We start from the raw sequence: 10,714 nt of genomic DNA, 5'->3' as shown, positions 1-10,714 counted from the left end.
AGCCGCGTGGCCTCCCCGGGCTCCCGGGCACTGGCCGCACCCTGAGCGCGGTGTGGGGGGGCGCACCCCCGCGCACGTGTGCCCCAAGAAGAGCTTACCGCCCGGGCCAGCTGCACGCGCCCAGCTGGGGCTCTGCGCGTCTTGGGCGCGGCGCCCACTCCACTGAATGTAACTCCAAAGCCCTGACTGGCCCAGTTCCAGGGTCCCCATCTCTGCTCCAAGCCGAGTGAAAGTGTGACTGTGACGGGGACCGCAAATGGGACCCTCACCTCTGGGGCTGCCCTTTGGACAGCCAGGGTGGGGGTGGGGGTCTTGGGTGGGAGCGAAGTTGACCTCCAGTTTGTGGGAGCCTGGCAGCCGCCAGTCACCACTGCGATGCCACCTTCTAGAGCTCAAGCCCCTGGACTCAGGGAGCTGGCCCGGCAGGGGAATTTTCGACCCCCCGAGGCAATAGGCTGGCGCCTGTAGGTGGAGATTGCTCTTGGCAATGTCCTGTGTTGGCCAGGCCCAGTTGGGGTGGGGGGTGCATGAGGGCACTGGTCCAGAGCCATCACGTGACTGGGGACCCTTTTCTGGAAGCCCCCACCACCTCCACGGTACTCTCCCTGAGACCGTAGGGATTCTTGGAGTACAGAATTCACCCTTAAGGGGTCTGGCTTAAAGGACGAAGTGTCTGAAGAGGAAAAGGCTGACATGGCTGCTCTGCTAGGACTGGGGAAGCTAAAGAAGCCCCTGTCTCCCCGTCCCTGACCACCCCTCCCCATTCAAGGCCCCTCTCCAGGCAGAAGGAGGTGGGATTGCCCTGGCCTGTCCCTCTAGCCTCGGATCTAGAGAGCTGGAAGGCAGAGGATGGGGTGGTGGGAGGGGCACCCAGAGGGCTGCAGGGTGGCACAGCACCAAAGCAGGGGGTCAGTGTTTCAGAGAAGGCAAAGCTCAGGTCTTGGTCAGGACTTGCACCCTGGGGTCACAGCTGAGGGATCTGGGTGGGAAGCTGGAGCCCTCTTGGGAACTGGGCTTGCAGAGTCTCAGGGAGCATCGGAGCCAGTGTTAATGGAGGGGGGATGCCCACGATAACCAGTCCCTGCTGGTTCCTGGGCACCTACAGAGGAGGAGACCAGGAAGACTGGCCATGTGGAAGTGAAGGCGTGATGATGGAATGTCACCCGTGACAAGGGCAATTCTGTGGCGCTGGGACTGTCACTGTGTATTAGCTCCTTTACCTCTCACGAGTATGTGGGGTGAGTACTGTTAGTACAGACAGGGAACTGGGGCCCAGAGGGGCAGGTTGCCTGCTCCCAGCTGGGAGGACAGCTGGGAAAGGCCCAGGACATGGCAGTCAATAGAGGAGAAAGCCTGTCTGGAGGATGGGCACACTGGAGGAAAGGGACTGATGCCCACTGTGGGTGGGGACGGGGCCTTTCAAAGACATGGCATGTGCAGAGACCCAAAGGTGGGGACATGGGGGCACAGGGCAGGGGCAGCTAGATAATGGTGGTGGCCAAGGTGAGGGAGACATGGACATTCTGGAAGTAGACCGAATTCGGCTTTTTCTTTTCTGTTTTGTTTTGATTGCTCGAGGGCACGTGTGCTAACCAGAGAGAGACAGAGCGAGAGAGAGGAGAAACCTTGTCTCCATGGGCATGGCCATGCCATGGTCCCTTCTCCTCCCTTTCTCTATCCTGTCGGGATCTGGAGCATGCACACACACGTCGGTGTGTATTTCAAGCCCACAGGGCTGGTATTCGAACCATGTAAGATTCAGCCCCTTAACCTCTAGGCTACAGGACTAGCCCACACTGGGTTAGACTTGACTGTTGGTTGGCATGGGATAAGAAATGGAACCCTTGGGACCAGCAGATGGCACCATGGTTACATAGCCAGACTCCCACATAGTTGACCACTGTTCAGGTCCTGGACCCAGTTCCCAGAACTCATGCGGGGCACGTGTGCATGTGTACCCCAAATCCCAAGAGGAGAATGGAGCAGAAGGGATTGCAGTGTGGCCATCCCCCCTGGGGAGGGTGATTTCTCGTTCTCTATCTCTCTGGTGAGTGGACACGCCCTATAGCAAAAATCTCTTTTAAAAAAAATGGAGACCTGGGGAACCATCAGTTAGCGTAATGGCTATGTCGCTGGACTCCCACATAGTCGACCGCGGTTCGTGTCCCGGACCCGGTGGCTTAAAACTCACGCCGGGTGCGTGTGCGTGCGTGCCCAGGATCCCGAGAGGAGAATGGAGAAGGGATTGCGGCATGACCATCCCCCCTGGGGGTGATTTCTCGCTTTCTGTCTCTATGTCTCTCTCTGTCTGTCTGGCGAGCGCACGTGCCCTACAGTGAAAATCTCTCCAAAAAAAAAAAAAAAAAATGGAAACCTTAATGGACGGCCCTTGGACTCTGGAGTTTTAGGTCAGGGACCCATTGTTGATCCAGCCCCAGAAACCATCTATCTCCCCCAAACCCAGCTGAGGGCCACAAAGTTTGCAGGGGGACAACCTGGCACTTGAATGAAGGGCCAGAAACACTTGGACAGCCCTGGTGAGAGTGACTTATCCTGCACACAGCTCTAGCTTCGTTTTGTGGGCTCGGAGGGCTGTAAGTCAGGGGCTGCTGAGCAGCCTGGGGCTAGGGGCAGCCTTGGACAGGCTGGAAGCAGCCGCTCTGGAGCGGGGCCTGTTGGTGCAGGGCAGGCAGCGGGTCAGGAAGGGCCTCCCAGGGCATCCCCAGTACAGATCGGGCCAACGATTGTTGCTCAGTCATTTCCCTGAGTCACCCAGAAGGCTCCTCTGTACAGCGAAGGCCAGAGGGCGTGGGCTGCATTTCAAAAAGGTCCTGTCCCATTCCCACGCAGGAATGGGCCACAGAATAAGCCCGTCCCATCCGGGCTGCTGCTCCCAGCCTGCATCCCTCTACCTCTCTTCTCTCTGTCATCCCCAAGTTCAAGGGTGAATAATCATTTCATTGTTTCTGTACAAAAATGTGTAAGAAGAAATGACTTGAAAGCCAGAGGCCAGGTCGGATGCAATCTATTTCACTAAGCTTTCATTGTGTTAACCTGTGAGTGTTTCTGCTTTCTTCCTTCAAACTGAGGACTGTCAGTGGCCTGGGATCTGTGTGTCTCAAACAAGCCCAGACACCCAGAGATACCTGATCTGCTGGTATCTGCCTGCCTGCTTAGATAGGAGACGGATCTGCCTTTGGAGGTGATCTAGTCACAGATTACAGGATGCAATCGTAATAAACTGTCATGCAGTGCCTAGTGATTTAATTAATGATTGTTTTAAAATTAAAGTCTAGAGGTCAACAGGTGGTTTAGTGGTTAAGGCGCTGGACTCCCACATGGCTAACGTGCTTCGAGTCCCGGACCCAGAAGCTTGAAACTAACACTGCGGAGCGTGTGCGTACATGCCCGAGTTGCCGGAAGAATGGAGGAGAAGGGATTGCAGCCTGGCCATCTTCCCTGGGGGGTGATTTCTCACTTTCTCTCTCACTGCCTCTGTCTCTCTCTTAGCACATGTGCCCTAAGGCAAAAATCTCTCAAAAAAAAGAAAGAAAGAAAAGTCGAATGTTGATGTTTCCCTCAAATCTCAAATTCCGTGAGTCCCAAAACCAAAAGAAATGTTGTAGATCCCTGATTTTATGCCTCCGGTTTTGAGAAAATGAACCAACAGATTCCTGTGAGGATGGTATTTCAAGCAGATCTGTGAATGCAGTTCCTACTCCAGATACGAACTGCACTAGGCCCCAGTTAGCATTCCAAGCTCCATCCAGGGGTCCCTCGCCATCTTCTGCCCTCTCCTGGAGTCTGGGGAGAGGCGTATAGGAGGCAGGCTGCCCGCTCACTGTCTGCAGTGCCTGAAACCGAGCTGCCAGGACACGCCAGTTTCCAAGAGGTCTTTGTCCCTAACATTTTCCCAGGTGACCTCGGGTACATTTCTCTCCTGCCATTCCCTATCTGCCTTGGAGAAGCTCCTTCAGGAACAGTTCCCTGAGAAATACTCAAGGGTTTTCTTCATAATACCTTTAAATCTCCGCGACATTTTATCCCCACAAGAATCTTGTGACCTGGTCAGCAGGTGGTGTGGAGGTTAAAGTGGCAGGAGGTCACAGGACTGGCTGCACAGTTGGAGGGCAGACCCAGCTGCTTGAAAAACATGCCGGGCACCTGTGCATGCTGACCCAAAATCCTGAAAGAGAAGGGGTTGCAGCATGGTCTTCCACCCTGGGGATTAATTTCTCACTTTCCCTCTCTCCCTATCTCTCTCTGTCCATCAAGCCCATGTGCCCTCTAGCGAACTAAAAATATAAAAATATCAGAGGCCAGCAGATGGTGTAGCAGTACATTGCTGGACTCCCACGTGGTTGACCGCCGTTCAAGTCCTGGACCCAGTGGCTTCAAACTCATGCTGGATGCGTGTGTATGCATGCCCAAGATCCCGGGAGGAGAATGAAGGAGAAGGGATTGAGTCATGGCCATCCCTCCTAGGGGAGGGTGATTTCTCACTTTTCTTCTTTCTGTCTGTCTGTGTCTCTCTCTCTGCCCCTACCCCAAGCACTTGTACTCTAAGGCAAAAACCTCTACTAAGTAAATAAATACTATATATATTATTTCTATTTTATATATATATATGTATTTATATATTATATTTGTGTGTATATGTATTTATATATTACATATATATGTGTGTGTATATTTATAAATATAAAGATTCTTGTGACCTCAGGTGAGATGTTTTTGTCCATATATCCTAGAGGAGAAAATTGAAACTTAGAGTTGGGGAAGTGTCATGTTTAAGATATTGGCCTAGGGACCAGCAGTTACCGTTGACAAAGGGACGTTATGGAGTCACCTGCCCCTTTCTTAAAGATAAAAGATACCGAAAAGAGGATAGTTTGAAGCTTTTCTAAGGCATTGAACCTGGGAAGGTATGCTTAATTAACCCACAACCCTCCCATCTTGTTGTGCTCTATACAAGAGAAGCACCCTCTCCTTCGCCCCACGGAAGTCACATGGTCACCGGTCTCCCCTGTGCTCTTCCCTGTAGCTTCCTTCCCCTCCATATTCAGCTCAGAATTGCTCTCCAGGTCACCGGGGGCTTCCCCGCCCTTGTGAAGTATATTCAGGAGAGAGTCCACACTTTCTGCTTAAAGGTTGCTAACCGCTTAAACTTATAAAAGTGAGCTTACCCCCATTTTACAAAGCTGAGACCTGAACAGACAAGGCAGCTTACCCAGGATCACACATCAACAATGGGGCCAGGCCCGAGGCCTTCTCCCCCAGTGCTTGGTGCTGCCTCCCACCGATCCCAGCATCACCTCCAGCTCCTTGTGTAACTCAAAATCCAGATTCGGCACTGCCACCATCCGTCATTCGTGGTCCACGCTGACCATGAGGCTATCTTTCCTGTCCTCGCCTAGATCTTCATTGGTGTGTGTGTCTCCATTCCCAACTAGAACACACTCCTGGTGAGGGTTCTCCATAGGCCGGGCCCTCTACCACAGATGCCACCAGGGTGAACCCTTCTGACACTGTCAGGGAAGTCCTGTTAGAGGGAAGGCTTAGGGGTACAGGGGGACAAAGAGGTTAAGCTTGTACCACAGCTAGCAAGTGGCGGAGCGGGTCTTTGAATGCGGGTGAGAGGACGTCCACTCTTGAGTAGGCTCTGGGCTGCTCTGCCTCCACCACGCACGGGGAGAGACAATGTTCTCCTCTCCTGAAGACTGCCACGCTCCCGAAGGTAGTGTCGTCCTCAGTCAGGCCTGCGAACAGGCTGCTATTCATAGTGAACCCGGCAGGCTCTCCTGCTTTACCTTGATAGAGAGTTTTTGGTGGTTCCTCAGGGTCATTTCCCTGTTCTCCCACTTCACGGGACCACTCTGAATTTCTTTCCCATTCTCTAAGGGTTTGTTTTCCCACCTTGTTCAAAATTAGCTGTTTTCGGGAACCAGCAGTTAGCGTAATGGCTATGTCGCTGGACTCCCACGTAGTCGACCGCGGTTCGTGTCCCGGACCCGGTGGCTTAAAACTCACGCCGGGCGCGTGTGCGTGCGTGCCCAAGATCCCGAGAGGAGAATGGAGGAGAAGGGATTGCGGCGTGACCATCCCCCCTGGGGGGTGATTTCTCGCTTTCTGTCTCTATGTCTCTCTCTGTCTGTCTGGCGAGCGCACGCGCCCTACAGTGAAAATCTCTCAAAAAAAAAAAAAAATTAGCTGTTTTCTCTGCCAGCCAGGAGCATTTAGGAGGCCTCCTCCAGGTGCTGAGTCCCCTGTGTTCCAGGGTTTGGATGGATGGATGGATGTTGGGGCAGTCCCTGCCCAGGCCCAGGGATGCTGCCATCTGCTGTTGAGGCCACTGTGCATTCACAACCTGTACGTAGGTGGTTCGGAGGCAGTCCCAGCACTCAGACCTTCAGGGACAGAGTGGCAAGCCACCTGCAGGCCTAGGAGGACAGGGGACGTTCCCTGTGCCTGAAAACTAGGTCCAATCACAAAGGGCTAAGAAGGACAGGGAGGGCAGGCAGGCAAGGGGCACAGCATGTGCAAACCCAAGGAGGAGGAAACGGCTGACTCTAGTGGAGGCCCTGGAGGGCGGGGGAGGAGGCTGGGGTAGGTGGTACAAGAAGGAGACAAGGGTGAACATCCGGGCCCTCGAGAGCTAGTCCAGGAGTCCTGGCTCAGCCGCTTAGGGTCCCAGGTCCCATTTGGAGGACAGGAGTGAGCCCCTTATGGAGACACTGTACATCTGGAGCACCCAGGTCACCCAGCAGACAGGTGTGCCCTCCATGGTGGAGCCGTCCTCCATGTCCTGGTCTTCTCCCAGCCTCCTGTCCTGCCCAGCAGTGGCTTTATCCCCTTTGCATGGCCATATTGGTCAAGGTCAGCCTTTGGGTCTGCCTCTCCTACCCACTGTCATGAGGCAAGGAAAGCACCCCTAGCTGCCGGCTCACTGTGACCCTGCACCCTTCTGACCTGCCTGGGATATTGAGAGTAAGCCATGGCTCACGATGGAGGGCAGGTGATGGGAAGGCCCCCAGGTCCCGCTCAGCCCCAGCACATTCTGGACCAGCTTGTGTCGAGCTTGACAGAGGCAATCACTAGCTCAGTTGATCCTTTGGCAGCTGGGAGGCAGGTCAAGTTATCCTCCCCATGCCAGAGGCAGACCTTAAGGCTCAGAGGGGTTAAACACCTCCATGAGGCCTTGAGGCTGTAAAGAGACCAAGCCCAGACTCAGAGCCAAGTCTGGCAGACGGCAGGCCTGATACAGAGCTATTGCCCTACCCTGCGCTGACCTCACCTGCCGCCCCTGTCCTGACCAGATGTGCCCAAGGCCTCCTGTGGCCCCAAGTGTCAGCCTGATCTTCCCTGTCTGTGCTGCCCTCCTTGGCCACCGCCCCATACTGACCCCAGAGCAGTAGGGGAGGGACCAGGGCTGCGGAGTGGCTGGTTCTTCCTTACTGGGTTCTTCAGTCCAGAGGCAGAACCCAGCTTCTAGGGCAGCCGGTGAGGATTTGGTGCCCAGGGCCACTTATGGGGCAGCTGGTGCTGATCACCTTGTGTGTGCAAGCCTTAGTTTCCTCCTCCAGATAGACCTAATTATAGTGACCCCCCACCAGCTCGTGGGGATTTGGTGGCCCCCGCCAAGAAAGAGCATCAATCCTAATGACTGTTCTTATTTAGGGGTGGAGCGCCTTGGGTATACAACCAGGATTCAAGGCTGGGCTCAGCTCCCACCTGTAACCTCAGGGCCTCTCTGCCTCATGGGGTCTATTTTCTCCCATGAACACAAAGGCACTGTGTTGGCTGCAGCATTAGGTGCTGGTGTCTTTGCTACAATGCATATGCACTCACTGGACAGAGACAGAGAGAGGGAAAGTGAGATGTCACCCCCCCACCCCCAGGAAGGATGGTCATACCATCTCTTCTCCATCCGTGTAGGAATCCAGCGACTTACTGGTTGGCCCGTGAACTCTATTCTTTACTCTGCTGAGCATGCAGCTCCCACTGCCCTTAAAGAACAGCCCATCTGGCCCTTGATCCCTCCCAAGGCCACACTCTTATGGGTGTGGTCCTGACCCTGTAAATAACAAAAGGCCCTCTCAGTGAGCAGAATGCAGAAGCAGGTTGGTGGCAGGGAGGGACGTCTGCACTGAATCAGGTCCTCTCGAAGGTCGCCAAGACACGCTGGAGCCTGTGTTCTTGTAGCTCACAGGTAACCACTGAGTTCCAGCCTCCTGCCAGTCAAGCTGTCTCTAGGAGGAGGCATCCAGAGACAGAGAAGCTGAGATGTTAGGGGTGTGACCCTGCTGTCCCCTAACCTGTGGTAAAGGAATGCAGACCCCTCCCACCAATACCTACAAAACTGGAGGTAGACCAGTAGTCAGGCCCTGCCCCAAGGCCTCCTCTCCCTCCCATACCTGCAGTTAACCAGAGCCTCCCCTCTCTGTCCTTCCCTCTCCCCTGTCCCTGGCCCCTCATGTTTCGTGGGGTCCATACACTTGTGGTGGTACACCACCCCTCAAGGGAAGTGTTCTTCCTACCGCTTCTCCCCATAACTGCAAAGCCCTGTAGTGTCACAGTACAGCCAGAAGCTGTCCTGGGGCTCCAGGTGCCCTCAGAGTGAGGGTATGCCAAGGGCATGTCTCCTTCAGTCGTGGCTGTTGAGGCCCTGGCCTGAGCTGCTCACCAGCCTCAGGCTCCACCAGGGAGGCCCTTGCTCTCGCATGGTGATGTGTGTCTGGGATGGACAGTGGGCGCAGGGAGGTCTGGGCGTAGCCATTGGCGCCTGAGATGGAAACCCGGCCATCAGAGCATGGGCTGAAGCTCAGCTTCAAGGACTGCTATAGGTCCAGAATTGCCAGTTAGGGTGTGTCCCGTTCAGGCCATGGGTTTCAGTTTTACGTTTTGTGTTTCTTATTTCCAAGTGCAGCTTGCCAACTGACCTTTCTTCTTTGGATAATAGCAAAGTCTCATGGAAGTTCCAAAAATTCACACTTGGCTCTAGCAACAGCCAGATCACATTGCACCTATGTGAACACCAGGCTTTTTAAAATTTTGCCAAAGGGCACATGTACTCACCACCAGAGAGAGAGAAAGAGCGAGCGAGAGGGAAAGCATCCCCTGGGGGGGTGGCCATGCTGCAGTGCCTTTCCTCCAGTGCCTTTCCTCCATTCTCTTTTCTGGATTTTAGGCATGCACACACTCACTCCTGGTGTGTTTTCCAAGCCCCCTGGTTCAGGACTTGAACCACTCAGTCAGCCATGTGGAACTCAGCCGCCCCAACCACCACACCACATGCTGGCCTAACACCTGACTTTTAAAGCCACTTACTCTATGTTCCCAGCTCCTTTGCTCCCCCTCACCCAAGCCCTTCAGGCAAATGAGGAAACCCAGCCAGAGCAGCCCCTATTGGAGCCCCGCCTAGCTCGTCTTACCCCCAGGGCACCCTTCGACAGTGCTCCCCTTGCCAATGGCTTCCCTCCACTGCCCAAAGGCATCCTTCTGTGCCTAGCAGGGCTAAGTGCAGAATGAATGACCCAGGAGCGACCCCGCTGAGATGGTGGCTCCTCACCCTCAGGGCACCAGCTCTGGGCTACACTCCTCAAGGCCACTCCGAAGGTCCCCAGCAGGATGGAGTCAGGTGCCCAGAGCAGTGCCACTGTTAACCCACCTCGGTGAGCCTCCTCCCTCTTTTCTGGCTCCTGGAGATCACCTCCAAATAAACTACATGCATCCAAATCCTCCATGTGAGGGTTTAATCTGGGGGGGGGGGGTCTATTCTAGGAAAACCTTGGGCAGAGGCAATGGGAGCCTCATCGTTGGCCACTCAGCTAGTTAGTGACCCTGCGGCCACCTTCAGACCATTGTCTCCCATGCCATCCCCAAGACTGAGATTCGCATGTGCAAAAGCACCTAAGCTCAGCTCTGCTCTGCCTAAGACCTTCTCCATGTGTGCAAAGGTCCCTTTCTAGGGGACTTTCCCTTTGCAGTTTTTCTAATAGGCGCTTGCCGGCAGCCAGGTAGTTCCTGGTACCCAGAGGGCCTTCTTGGTGGCCAGTGTGGCCGGTGTGTGGCCTGGCATCCTCACGCATGATGAGCAGCGAGTGTCTCCTTTTAGAACGAGGGCTACATGAGGGCCGGGCTGGCCACAGTGGTCACGGCTGTCCCAGCCCCTCAGACAGTGCCTGGCTCCTGGGAGGTGTTCAGTAAGCATCCAGTGAGGGAAGGAGAGGGTGAAGTGCACTCCTCCAAAGGCGGGCACGGGAAGCTCCCTACTGAATGGCTTTCTCTGTTCCTCCCCAGCTGCTGAACTCCCTGTCTGTGGACCCTGATGCCGAGTGCAAGTATGGGTTGTACTTCCGAGACGGCAAGCGCAAGGTGGATTACATCCTGGTGTACCATCACAAGCGGCCCTCGGGCAGCAGGACTCTGGCCAGGAAGATCCAGCACAGCGACACAGCCCTGGGGGCTCGCTGTGTCAAACAGGACCACCCGCTGCCTGGAAAGGGTGGGCCAGTGGAAGTGAGCTCCTCTGAGCCCCCCATGGACTACCACGAGGACGACAAGCGGTTCCGGAGGGAAGAGTATGAGGGTAACCTCCTGGAGGCCGGCCTGGAGCTGGAGCGAGATGAGGACGTAACTATCCTGCTGCTTGGCTCATGGGGTGGGCTGTGCTGGGGGCCGATGGCTTTATTTTTAGAAGATGGTGCAGGGGGCG

General features: G+C 55.0%; 1 protein-coding gene across 1 annotated transcript in view; it reads left to right on the top strand.

Annotated features, from left to right (window-relative positions):
* The window catches only part of ANO1 (anoctamin 1), a gene marked incomplete in the record, with an annotated part of 236,584 nt that overhangs the window by 106,000 nt on the left and 119,870 nt on the right, over positions 1-10,714 (top strand). Inside the window, 1 exon segment of the mRNA XM_014585285.2 lies at positions 10,300-10,632. Coding sequence (XP_014440771.1) covers positions 10,300-10,632 — 333 coding nt within the window.

This window comes from Tupaia chinensis, unplaced genomic scaffold (genome assembly GCF_000334495.1).
Source record: "Tupaia chinensis unplaced genomic scaffold, TupChi_1.0 Scaffold149501_1, whole genome shotgun sequence".
Lineage (NCBI taxonomy): Eukaryota > Metazoa > Chordata > Mammalia > Scandentia > Tupaiidae > Tupaia > Tupaia belangeri.
The sequence above is the reverse complement of the archived record's forward strand: the minus strand, read 5'-3'. Positions and strand labels throughout refer to the sequence as shown.